Source organism: Populus euphratica, unplaced genomic scaffold (assembly GCF_000495115.2).
Source record: "Populus euphratica unplaced genomic scaffold, PopEup_1.0 scaffold30.1, whole genome shotgun sequence".
NCBI lineage: Eukaryota > Viridiplantae > Streptophyta > Magnoliopsida > Malpighiales > Salicaceae > Populus > Populus euphratica.
This window is the reverse complement of record NW_011499869.1, coordinates 934,699-947,843: the sequence shown is the minus strand read 5'-3', so window position 1 is coordinate 947,843 and position 13,145 is coordinate 934,699. Positions and strand designations below refer to the sequence as shown.

At 32.9% G+C, this 13,145-nt stretch overlaps 3 protein-coding genes across 5 annotated transcripts; 2 read left to right on the top strand and 1 right to left on the bottom strand.

Moving 5' to 3' along the window:
- Window positions 1–870: 870 nt before the first annotated feature.
- Window positions 871–2,071, bottom strand: LOC105126828 (non-specific lipid-transfer protein-like protein At2g13820). Of its 2 annotated transcripts, none has more exons than XM_011027835.1 (3): window positions 1,672–2,071; window positions 1,454–1,582; window positions 871–1,221 (listed from the first exon to the last, which is right to left on the bottom strand). In XM_011027835.1, exons 1-3 carry the CDS (start codon window positions 1,988–1,990, stop codon window positions 1,088–1,090), a joined length of 582 nt encoding a protein of 193 aa, XP_011026137.1. In that variant the 5' UTR covers window positions 1,991–2,071; the 3' UTR covers window positions 871–1,087. The 2 variants fall into 2 exon arrangements, with proteins under 2 accessions (XP_011026137.1, XP_011026138.1); XM_011027836.1 differs by having other exon boundaries at window positions 871–1,215.
- Window positions 2,072–2,969: 898 nt separating this feature from the next.
- On the top strand, window positions 2,970–4,180 carry LOC105126827 (classical arabinogalactan protein 9-like). The gene is made up of 4 exons (XM_011027834.1): window positions 2,970–3,366; window positions 3,456–3,482; window positions 3,632–3,691; window positions 3,828–4,180. The coding sequence occupies exons 1-4, from the start codon at window positions 3,048–3,050 to the stop codon at window positions 4,037–4,039; spliced, it is 618 nt and encodes a 205-aa protein (XP_011026136.1). The 5' UTR covers window positions 2,970–3,047; the 3' UTR covers window positions 4,040–4,180.
- A 6,753-nt stretch (window positions 4,181–10,933) lies between these two features.
- On the top strand, window positions 10,934–12,353 carry LOC105126826 (senescence-associated-like protein (DUF581)). Of its 2 annotated transcripts, none has more exons than XM_011027833.1 (3): window positions 10,934–11,245; window positions 11,294–11,421; window positions 12,221–12,353. In XM_011027833.1, exons 1-3 carry the CDS (start codon window positions 11,099–11,101, stop codon window positions 12,321–12,323), a joined length of 378 nt encoding a protein of 125 aa, XP_011026135.1. In that variant the 5' UTR covers window positions 10,934–11,098; the 3' UTR covers window positions 12,324–12,353. The 2 variants fall into 2 exon arrangements, with proteins under 2 accessions (XP_011026135.1, XP_011026134.1); XM_011027832.1 differs by having other exon boundaries at window positions 10,934–11,256; window positions 11,305–11,421.
- Window positions 12,354–13,145: the final 792 nt, after the last annotated feature.

The following is a 13,145-nucleotide window of genomic DNA, read 5'->3' as shown; positions in this document are numbered from 1 at the left end:
CTTTTTTTTCAATCTCATATTTTTATAAAAAATCAAAATTAATTAGTTTTTAATTAGAACTAAATCGCTAAAAAAAATTTAAAAACTAAATTAAAAATAAAAAAAAATATAGTCCACCCGCGAGAATGCATGAAAGATAAAAGTTTTGCATAGTAAAAAACCCAACCCAATTTTATGGGTTCACTAATGATAGAAGAATTTGTGAAAGCATTTACTAATTAGTCTGAACTATATGAAAGTTTGATGGAATGATATAGGGTTTTACCCATTAACTTTCATTTATAATGTTATAAGATATTTTTTCTACAAGTTAACTTAGTGATTTGTTGATAAGATCCTACCTCCTAGAAGATTAAAAAACATAAATGTTTTTTTTATATATTAAAATGATTTCATTTTAGAGTTTTCTTAAGTCAAAGTTTGGGTTCACTTGAATCTTCAACCGAAACCAAGACTTACAGCTAGGCTTATTTAGGTTAAGCCACTTGGTCAAGTACCGTTCTCCGTTCCAATCACTAGGAGCTCATTTTATTTACGTTTTCTCCTCTGCTTTTCTTTTTTGCCCGTCTTATCATATTTCCACACAATTCTTAAGACTTCGTATAATTTGTCAATGCAACTCTCTGAAAATCTCATTATTCCACAGTAATCTGCTGGCGGAAGAAGATGAGCATGCTTCATCCTCTAGAACTAGAATGGAAGCATAACAAAATTGGTAATCTAAAACTTAAACTGCAGTGAACTATTTATAGATTTCTGTAATGTGATGTGAACTTTCTCATGATAGCTGAGGGGAATTTTTCCTGGGATTGATCGTTCTTTATCAGAGGTTCCTATCTTCAAGAGCTAAGAAAATTGGAGATTAAAGAGTTGACAATGGCTTTCGGAAGGAACCAGTACGGCTTCCATTATTCATTAAGCAAACCAAACAAATAATACAATCACACTGTACAGGTGATGACAAGAATCATCTTTAACAGAATTGTACAAAAATAAATAGTATCTGGTAATCATAATCAATGATGCAAAAGGGCACAAATCACTCTGGCAATTTTCAAAGTATAATTCCACAAACCACTTTTGGGACTCAGAATTGGGCAACAGTTGAACCACTCCATACCACAAAGAGAACGAAGAGCACAAAATGAAGGTGTGCTTTGACAATACTTCCATCAGATGTTCCAGTTGATGATGGGACTGTTTTAGAGCCAGTTCCAGTTCCTGCATTTATCAAATAAGAGCTGACCTCAGAATTCGTTCCTATTAATATTTATAAATAGAAATTGCTTAGACTGGTGCTTTCATGCATGTGCTTAATTAATTTTTGTCAGCCGTATGAATTTTGGTTCATGCCAAAATTAAATTTCGTCTCATCCACATGATCAAAGATCAAATTTCAATTCTTTATCAATCCATGGTAATCGAGTAATTATCCAGCTAAGCCTGAACATACCTGAAGCTGAAGGAATGTTTGATGCTGATGGAGTAAGAGCTGGCTCGGGTGTCTGATCAGATGAATCCGCAGGTGAACTGGCTGGTGAGCTTACTGGCGGAGTTGCTGAAGCCGTGGGTGCAGTGGCAGCTGTTTTACCATGGTAAAGTCAAGTCAATATGAATCTAAAACTACCTTGTTTATAACACAGACAAGCAGGAGTTAAGAATTTGGATTACCATTGCACTGGCTGATCGGTGGGGTTTGCACTTTACAAGAGGCGGGGAGATTCAGAGCAAGAGTCTGGTTTACGTTGATGCCTAAAGAGGCACCGCTATTATTGAGTAGTAAGCAAAGGCATAGTGGTGATGTTTGGACAACATTGCCTAGCTGTGAGCAACAGGAAGATGACGGACTCGTTGAATTTCCTGTAATGTAGTTCAGGCAAGGGGCCAGGCTCATGAGAGTATTAGTGCAGCTTGATTGAGCCATGGCTCCACCACATGTAATGGCTATAAGGAGCAGGACTAGACCAAGAGGAGTCCCACTTGAAGCCATTGACTGCTCTTGCAAGTTCTTGGATGCCTCGAAGGATCTGGTAGTGGTAGTCAAATGTCTGGTGAGAATTTTGAGTGAGAGACAAAAGAAAGGAAATGGATTTATACAGGAAAGCTTGTGGAACAGAGACAAGGTTGTTGGTATATTTGGATGACCAACTCTAACTAAATCGAAGGGCTGTTATATAACTAAACATCTCTAGACATAAAGATGGCAGGTTTTCATTTGTCATCGGCATATATTTTAATATTCTGCTCAACCATACTATATGTTTACTCATTACATGACAAAAAGGAAGGTTCGAATTTTCTTATTACTCGTTATTAAATTTAAAAAATTATTTCATAATTTTTTTTATCTCACATATTATAAAGATATTATTTTATTATTTTAAGTTAAAATATTTAAATTAATTTTTTTTATTTCATATTAAAAAAACACATTTTTTTTTAGTGAATATAAAATACATATACTAAAAAGTTATACATTTTATATTGAAAAAATAAATTATTTTTTTTATTATTTATATAGTAAACTTTGAAATAAGTTAATAATCTAATTCACCTTGCAGGATGAACGGTTTTTTCCAAGCTAATTACTAGCTGAAGTTTTAAATAAAACAAACTCAATCAATCAAGACCCCGGATCACCCGATTCCAGAGTAAACCTGCCGCTGGGCTGGGCATCAAGTTGAGCTTTCCCTTGAACTAAGTTAAACATGCAGAGACAAATGATGCAATCTACCAATGACGGACGTTGCTGTGATATATATATATAAACAAAACAAATTTAAAATCATGACCGGCATGCCTAACATACCTAACTTGGACTCCTGTCCTTTAATGACTCGGGGAGGTAAATAAAAAGCTTCCTTCAACCATGGGAAATTAGCTATAGTTGTTGAACTCCAGAACCCATTTCAAATCTACAAGTTATTTCCCTCCAATTCTTCTGCCCTCACCAATCTATATATGATTTTCTTATCTCTACCCATATAACCCGGTTCTTCTCTATACTCTTCAAATCAACAAGATTTGCAGCTCGTTCAAAACTACCAATGGAGGGTCTCAAAGTAATCAAATTGATGGCAATGCTATCAACTCTACTAGTAATTTCAGTGAATGGGCAAATTAATACACCTTGCACCTTGTCGATGATATCAAGCTTCACCCCGTGTGTTAATTTTATAACTGGAAGCACCAACAATGGCTCACCACCAACTGCCAGTTGTTGCAGTTCATTGAAGTCACTGATGAGCACTGGCATCGATTGCGCCTGTCTACTACTAACAGCCAATGTACCAGTTCAGCTACCAATTAACCGTACTCTAGCTATCTCTCTCCCCGGCGCTTGTGGCGTGCCGGGACAGTGTAAATGTAGGACTTAAAATCTACCTGCTGAGAATCTTTTTAGTTCTGTCAATGTTTGTTAAACTTTCTAATGATAATTGTATTGTATTTTACAGCAACTGGGACCCCTCTGCCAGCACCAGGTGATAGCAAATTTATGGATCCTTTACAATTCTTAATTTTGCTGGGAAAAAATATGGAAACTAAAACATAAACTATATACGTTTTTTGTCAACCTAATACAAACACTCCTTCCTTGGCTAAACAATTTGTTTCACTGGAACACTGGCAGGTCCCGTCTCTCTAGTGCCAACTCTTCCACCTCCAGCTGCTGCTCCTTTAAGCCCACGAGGTAACCCCTGCTCTTGGATTTTGAAAAGAAAGATTATCTATTGGTGAAGACAAAAATTTGAATGTTACTGTACCAGTAAGATAATACTTATGTTGAGAGTTCTATACCTGAACTACTTACAAGTTGCTTTTTGCAGCTTCCAAAGCAGTAGCACTTGCTCCAGCACCAGAATCTGAAATTACTCTACCATTAACACCAGCATCCCCGCCCGTGCAAGTAGCATCCCCGCCAACAACTGCAGGGATCCGACCAATGCTGTCCCCCCCAGCATCTATGTCATCCCATGTTTCACCACCATCTTCCTGGCTAATATTTCTAGCAATCATGCTTTTCAAAAAATTCTATTAAGCTACAGCCTCTTCATCTTCATCCCTCTTGCTATCTGTTTTGTTTTTTTGTTGGTGTGAAAACTTGACGAACACAGCTCAACGTTATGTTGTCAGAAAACAAAATAACAGAACGTAGGAAAAGAATGCCTTTGTTAATTCATTATAGTTCATCAGCTAAAGCTCCTTCGAACTGTAACGCCTAGACAAGTATGATGACACAGGAGTGTTTGATAAATTTAAGTACAAGGCAAATGATGGAAGATGAAGCCTGATACTCACAAGCAAAACAAACAAACCATTGGAGAAACCCTTTCAGAATTCTATTTAATTATGTTTGCACTGTATTGAAGTCGAGAAAAACTACAGACACGTAAATTGATGTGGCTGCCTAATTAATCATGCTAATATAGATTATCATTGCAGAAGGTTATGACACCAAAACATACTCGAGAAAAAAAAATGACAATCTAGGAGGAAAACCAGAATTAGAAGATGCCTATACTGAATTCGAATATTTAGGATGCAGGTGCATCGCTGGTTTTTATTTTTTCTGATAGATTCCCGCCAGGCATATTCCTTGGACTCTCTCTATCGCCAATCTTGATTACGAAATTTGGATGAACCACTTCCTGCCTCGAACAAATCACGGAAATGCATTTATCCACCAAACCAATGGCTTCTTGAACTGTCACTCTACTGTGGCAGTATAGACGATCTCTTTTATTAACATATTAATATATTTTAATACATTCAAGATATCTATGAACGTTACACTAAATATTAATATTGTATTTTCAAAATTTTTGATCAGAAACCTATGAAAGAAATTTTATTGCAAGTTATTCTTGTCCATCTCCTACCAATCCCATGTCCTAACATGCATTTAATTACCTTCTCTCTCTCTCTCTCTCCTCTTCCTCTTCTTTTTTTACTGCTATTAATTTTGCCTGAGTGGAAAACAAGCGAGCTGTGTACAACAACGACATGTCCTTTAAATCTTTCTACTTAGATATGTAATGGCCCAGGAAAAACCTTCCAAGATCTTATTGTTGGTTGATAGCGCAGCTCTATAAATCACTCCCTCATCTTCCAGTTTTTTTAAATTGAAAAACAGGATATTGCTAAAAATATTTAAGCTGAACTTTTCCGTTCCCCTCTTGTTTTTTGGCGTGCGTGGTGCTAAGGTTGGTGGTGATTTAAAAGAGAGTTTGACTTCCTCTATGCACCTGTGCCATTCAATTTTTTCAGCAAATCCGAAAGGAGTGCAATGGGAATATTAACCACAAGTTTTGCCAAAAAAATGGATTCAAACGGCACAAAATTAGACTATGCGATTCTATAAATACCTCAATCCTTCATTCTTCTTCTCTTCGCATCATCCATCGAATCAAGAGAAGAAACACACGAGCAAAAAGGAGACAATATGGCCAACAAACTCGTAGCAGTTTTTCTCATGTGCATTGTTGCTGCTGCAACAATGCACCTAAACACTGCGAACAAGGTGGATGATCATTACGCAGCATGTTTCAATGATTGCGAGGACAAATGCAAGAGTGAGGGCAATGGCTACTCCTTCTGCGAAATGAAGTGCGACGCTGACTGTGTGGCCAAAGAGACACATCGTAAGCTACATGATTCATGCTCTGTGGACCCTTTTTCTTAGAAAATAAAATTAATTCTCGAAGCAACATTAACATTTATATATTCACACGTGTTTGTTTTAATATTGTGCAGTCAATTTCAAGGATATACACTTCAACTGATGATGCTGACAGATGGCAAGCACGCAGTGCGACGTCGGACTGGCTGAGGCTACATACAAAAAAGCCAAACAAATTCACAAAATATATATATATATATATATATTTTGCTCTGATGTATTCGTACTAGCCTTGGATTAAAAAAAAAGGATTAAATAAATTAAAAGAACATATTGTCAACTTGATTTTCCTTTTATTTTATGCAGCTGCCACAAAATTGCTTACTCGATAATTATTTGATGCGAGAATGAAAGTGAGCACATGACTGGTTTATAAAGCATAAAACCTCTTATGTTAAAGTATGATAAATAAATTATATTTCAGAATCTCGTTTAGTAATTCAGAATGATAATTATTTAATATAATATAAGAATTGTGCTGATCAAATGGCTACAAGATCTATCGCTTTAAGCTTTTGAGCTAAATAATTCTTTTTCAAATCACAACATTATTTAGAAGAAATATTTTCATAGCCATTCTAGTTTAATTGGTGGGCTAGTTGACAAAAGTAAAAGAGGCAAAACACAATTCATCTTTCAAATTAATTCCAGCTCCATTCCGAGCTATTTGTGCAATCAGATTCTTGATCCGACAAGGAGCTTCTTGCCACACAACCATATTGTTCGTGGCCATCAACGAGGTGGTCATTAGTAACCATGAATCTTGTACGACCCATGTTCATCCATCCATCGAAAGTGTGAGACCCATAGTATTATCTTTAATTGTTGGCCCATTAAGTTAAGCAATTTGTTTAGTACATTAGTTTGGTCCAAAAGCTTGGTATATATATATAATATGGCAGCCATTTTCACTCCATTTCCCCTTCCCAGCTCTAAACTGTCTTCCCCTTTCCTTTGCTGGAAAAAAAGAAAAAAAATTCTCTTCGAAACCCAAGTTACCAACTGATTATTTAATTCCTTTGTCCTGAGTAAGTTTTCTTAATTTCTATTTAATTTATGATATTGTTTTAGATCTTTTTCTTTGTACTAAGTTTGTTGAAAAATTAGGGTTTATATGAAGTTAGTTATATATATATGAATATGAATTAATTGAAATAGAGTAGCAAAGAATTAATATGTAATTTTGTTTCATTGGACTATCTTGATGTGTTTTGAATAAGTGATTGAGGAATTTAATTTTAGTACTGGAAAGAAAATATGAAGTTATGAAAGGAACATGTGTGAGAGGTTGAAAATGATATAATTATATTTTAGTCTTTAAATTATAAAAAATTACAATTTTACCCCTGAATTCTTGAAAAATCAGTTCAATCCCTGGTTGTAAATGATAGTTTTTCAATTAAATCTTAATAAGTAATTGAGATTTATTAATAATTTACTATCAAGCTTTATTGCTTCTATTTGAATCTGGGATTAATTTTATTTTGTGTTGACATACATCTAGGTATTTCAGGGGTACCATATACCACTTTTTTACAAGAAGTGGTAGAAGATTTCGGTTTGCATTCTTGTTGTGTAACTGTAATTAATTGATATAAATGTATCTTTAATAATTATTATAAATTATATGTGTTTGCATTTACATGATCATATGAAATGAGATATATACATTTTGATATCATTTAGATGAGGTGCACTGATGTGTGCATGTAAGGCGTGCATATGATGTGATTAGCCATAAGAATTATTATTAATTATATGTGTTTGCTTCTATGCAATCATATGAAATGTGATACATGCATTAATTTGATATCATTTGGATGTGTGCATATGTATATTAATTGATGTGATTATGTTCTTTTAAATATTTGAATTTTATTTGTTTTAAGAATGTTTCAGTTTGATATATTTGAGACTTAATATGATTCAAATAATCTTTTTATACCATGTACTAATTATCTTCTGATTCAGGTGCATGACAATTATGATATTAAATCAAAGACTGTACGTGTCCAGTGATTATTGAAGTGCATAATCTATGAGGCTTTAAAATATCTCCATTAATTCTTAGATATTTGTTGTATTAGCATCATGTGAAATAATGTTTTTAATTGTTTTCTTTGTGCCAATGTATTTCATACAAGTTTAAAATAAAAAAAGACTAAGTCATTGGTTGCCTTACATGAAGTTGAAAATGATAAGTCTTCTGATTATTTCATTTTCAAGAAGAAACCAAAGATGTGCGTGTCTATATATAAAATTGAAGGTTTTTTTTATAAATCAGCACCATCAAAACTTAGAGGATATAACTTGAGAAAACCAATTAATTTATTGCCCTGAACTTGTTGAGAAATAACTAAACACCTTGATAAAGTCATAAATATATATATAAAAAAATCTAAAAACCCATAAAAAATACCTTTTAAAATCAAGCTAAAACAAAAACTATTCTTAATCTTATAACAATTTTTTGGGCAATTTTAAGGCTTAAAAAGACCTAAATAGAATCACTTTTACTGAATACAAATTGTTGGTACCAAGATAAATAATTTTGATAGTTGAAATCATGGTAAACATCAATTTTCTCTTTTTAATGTTGGAAACCAGGAAGTCCCTTTCTCTCTTCTCTCGAACCAAGAATTAAAATATAAAAAAATAAAATTTTGGACCAAAATTGAATCTTAAACATTGAAAGGTACCTAAATTATATTATTTGTAAAGTTTAAGAATAAAAATATATATTTTTTAAACTTTCGACACATTATCTATTTTAGATGCCCTTTTCATTTAGACCCTTCTTCTTTCTATGTTTAATTTGCCTAAGAAATCACAAGCAATTGACATTCAATTTAAGGTCAAATCACCAACTATAAAAGTTTAAGGACTAAAGTTAAAAAATAAACATACGATAAGTGAACAATAATCTACGAGTGTGTGAAAAACGCAACATAATGTCCTATCTATAGTAAAAATACCATATATTTTAGTTTTAACAATAACTAAAAGCAAAACTATAAAAACTAAGAGACATATATAGATCATAATATTTAATTTTACAAATGAGATATTTACTCGGTTATGTTTACTGAAATTGTTTATTAAAATTGATTTTTTTAATCAAATAATAATAGAAATAGACATTGATATTAAATTGATTGAATAAAATATAAGAAAAAAAATACTATGCAAAACTGCACGTATTAGAAATATTATTTTAAAATAAAAAATTTTATTTTTAAAAATAAAATTTATCTATATAAAATACAAAAAAAAGAGAGAAGAATATGAATAATCTTTTCAAAAATTAACACACACAACACCATTAAAAAAAAATCTATATTCAAAAAAAGTTAAATAAGAAAAAAAATCATAAAGAAGAGATATTAATTGAAAAATAAATTTAAAGATTATTTAAAAAAATAAAAAATATATCAATTAAAAACAAGTAATATATATTAGAAAAAACAATAATATAATGGGTATGGTTGTTTAATTCGTCAAAATTGTGGTTCGGGCCATGGACCCAACCAAGTTCAATAATTTTTTATCTCTTAAATTTATATTAAAAAAAAAGAGTAAAAAAGAGCCTAGGCTCTCAGGCCTATGACCCAACGCGTCTAAGCCACTGTAGTAAAAAAGTCTAGATATGTAGGTGGGCCTTTAAGCCCAAGCATAAGCCCACAAGCTTAAACTTAATTTTATTATTATTTGTTTTTTAAAGGCATTGGTGACCTGTTGTCCAACCCTATTTCTTTTTTAAAAAATAAGCCAACAAACATCACCCACCAAGATAGATAGTGTGTCGTCTATGAGCCTAGATTCCAGTCACCATTATTGTGATTGGAAACTTGGAAGAGCATTTCTTTTGCTTAAAAAATTCAATTTGAAGTCATGTCAACCCAAAATACCTCGCCAACATCCTTAGAATACTTATAAAACTAACCTATCAACCCAAAATACTAAAAAAAGATCTAAAAATTTAAAATCAAATCGGGTTAATTTTGACTTCCTATACTTAAATACGTTTTCTTAGGCAATATTGAAACTTTCAAAAACACCATCAAACCCCTCTCACAGCATAAAATCTGTAAACACTAAAAAAAACTATTTTGATGGCCAGAAATGAAATGGACATTAATTTTCTCTCATCGCTAAAATTCATTGACCCATCTATGTCTCCTCTCTCTTTAACAGGGATTGAAAAATAATATAAATGAACTTCTATACCAAAAGTGAATTTTAGAAATTTAAAGTGATTTAAATTGTATAAATTATGTTATTTTTAAAGATTAAGGATCTAGGTGTATTTTTTCATGAAATCTTTTGCACACTACTCATGTTTGATGTCTTTTTCATTTTGATCACTCTTCTTCTAATTCAATTATTGCCTAATAAATCAAAAGCAATTAGATTTTGATTAAGATTAAATCACGAGAAAAAATTTAAAGGATCAAAATAAATTATTAAAAAATAAATAATAAATCAACATTGTTTTATGAATATATAAACAATGTCAATCTAAATGAAATCATGCAACCTTTTAGTTTATTCTATAATGTTTTTTTATTTATTTATGTATTTTTCACATCTAGCTGGTTATCTTTAATGCTACAATGAGCCTTAACATTAATATGAATAGGGTGTCCATCCATGTTGGGAGTGGGAGTGAACTATTTAATATCATTATTGATATATTTCCATCTTCTGATAGAATGGATTTAAAAGGTTGATAACGTAGACAATTTATAAGTTTCAATTACCTTTTTTATTCTCAAGAGACGTGTTTTTTCTATATAAATATTTATTATGTTTAATATTTTTAATTTAATTTGTATATGTCTTAAATCTTCTATTAAACCATAAATCCAAATATAAAAACTACCACCTTTTAAGTACCAAGCATATAATAGATTAATTAATCGTCTAGTTGGGTTTTTCTTTTTTTTCACCAGAAATATTTTTTTATAATAATGTTTTTTCTCTTAAAACCTCGGTCTTCAATAGAAGAGGAAAAAATCTACCCATTCTTATTGGCTCTTAATTTTAGTGTTAAAAAAAAAGTGTGGATTAAAACTCTTCAAATAATAAGATTCTAAACACTCCAAATTGGGAGGTGTCTCATTGGTCACTTTAACTCTCCTACCATACTCTGCAGCACACAGTAGCACATCACCACCCACCCCTAAAAACACAACTTAAAACTTAAAAGGTATCTCTAATATAATTCGCTAACAACCAGGGGCCCCCACAGTAGCCTATATAAACCCTGAACACACACTCAGGCGGTACTCTCCTCACGCACGCAAGAAAGAATTCCAGTTTCAGTTTCAGTTTCGTTCTCCTTTGGCTTCTCTCTCGTTCTTCTCGCCCAATACCCTAATTTTTGGATTTCTGTAAAATCCCCAAATTAATCAATCAATGCCAGGCAAGCGCTTTCGCTTAACTCATACGCAGAGCTTCAGCGACATTGGTTTCAGCAACCACCGACTTTCGCCGTGGGACGCTGGTTTCGTTGCTGATGACACGGACAATCAGTCTCTCCAGAAGATTATCACGGTTTCGCCTCCCCAGCCGCTCAATCAGTCTCTCCAGAAGATTATCACGGTTCCCCCCCCCCAGCCGCTGCTGCCAGAGAAAGAGAAGGATATAGGAGGTGGATTAGTGAAGACTGAGCATTTTCTTGATAGGTGTGGCTATTGCAAGAAGAGATTGAATAAAAAACAGGATGTCTATATGTACGGGTAAGATTTTGTTTCTTTTTATTATTTTCATTCTATGTTGCAATTATCGCGGTTTTTTTTTTTGATTTTGGAAATAAAATAATAATGCATAATTGATTTTGCACGTTGTCATTGTATCAAAGAATTTCTAAGAACAGAAGCAATTTGCTCTAATATTTTTTTTGAGTCAATGTCTGAGAAAATTGCGAAATAGAAGTATACCTTGGAGTTTTCCCTCCGTCATGATTTGTATCTTTTTTTGTTTGCCTGTTTTGAGCAATTAAAGGCAAATTGATTAAGCAAAGTAGTGCTGTTAGGGTTAGTAGGGGATCATTCATGTGGCCTTCCTGAGGAAAAAGAACTCTATTGTGATGCTTGCGCGGTTGCTGAGAAGGGAACCGGGAATGTACAAGGAAGGAATAGATGTTATACCTTTTCATCCGGTTAGATCACTACTAAAAAATAGAGCTATTAACAATTAACTAATCTGTTGTGGATAAACTAAAATTCATTGCTGATTTTTTAAATATTTTTTTTTGACAGTTTATTGTTTTTCAGCAATGGATTTTCTGTTACTAAATCCGATGTTGATGTTAAAAAAATTATATATATACAATCCGTTGCTAAATCATCAACTGAATTATTCTGCTGCTAAAATCCGATGCTAATAACCTATTTTTTAATAGTGGATGTTTTCCTTTTGGCTTTGCTTCTCTGTTCTCTACCGTATATTTTTTGTATTTGCTGGAGAATGTTTTAGATGAATCTGCAGATTAGTGCATTTTGATGAAGTTGGAGTAACACCGTTTTTGCAATGCAGTTACTTGGGTGCTTTTTGTAGTCCTGAGTGCCGTGATGCACAGATTGCAATTGATAAGGCAGGGCAGGAAGTTCGTGGACAATCAATCGGAACAAAGACTTGAAGCAACGGGACGAATAAATTGTATCTAGCTAGATAGTGCCATTGCGAACTAGAATTGGTGGTGCCTTGCTGTCAAGTTTTTCGGATTGGCTTGCACCTGTGACTAGAGTTGGCATCCTTAATTTGCACTTACACTCCCATGACTAACACATCATTGGGCACAGTTTGTTTTAGGATCGAAAACCTTTTTCTTTCATAGGTTGAATATGGATATTGCATTTTCCTGTTTTCATTGGAAAATGTGATTTTATGAATTTCTTGATATTTCAAGCTTAGAATTAGTCATGCATATATGATGAATTGGATTTGTTACAGAATCAGAAACCCTATGTATATCCTTCCATACAGTTTGTGTTTGTTTTCAATGATTTCAAATTTTCAACAATGAGATGGCTATTATATCGCGAGCTTGCTTTTTGCTATTGCTTTCTTGACTATATATCTAACTGCTCATGCTTCAATTTATTTGATTTCAAGCATCTTATGAAGTTTAGCTGCTGGATATACTAACATTTGAGTGATCACTAAAAAAATATATATGAAAATGTCATCATCTTCACATGTATCGTGTGTTTTCTCCATCTTATTGATCGTTTCCCCACATTTTTTTCCCATATGAAACTTTTCATACATGGATTAGGCTCACATGGTCAGGAAGAACTTGGATCAGCCGGTATATTCACCACTGCAACTTGATTTGAATCCGGGCCACTCTAAGTTCGAATCCTTGTGTTTTTTCCTTCGTTAATTTCAAACAGGTTTTGATTTCTTATTAATTGTTTTCCCCCATTTTTCCCATATGAAACTTTTCAGTCATGGATTA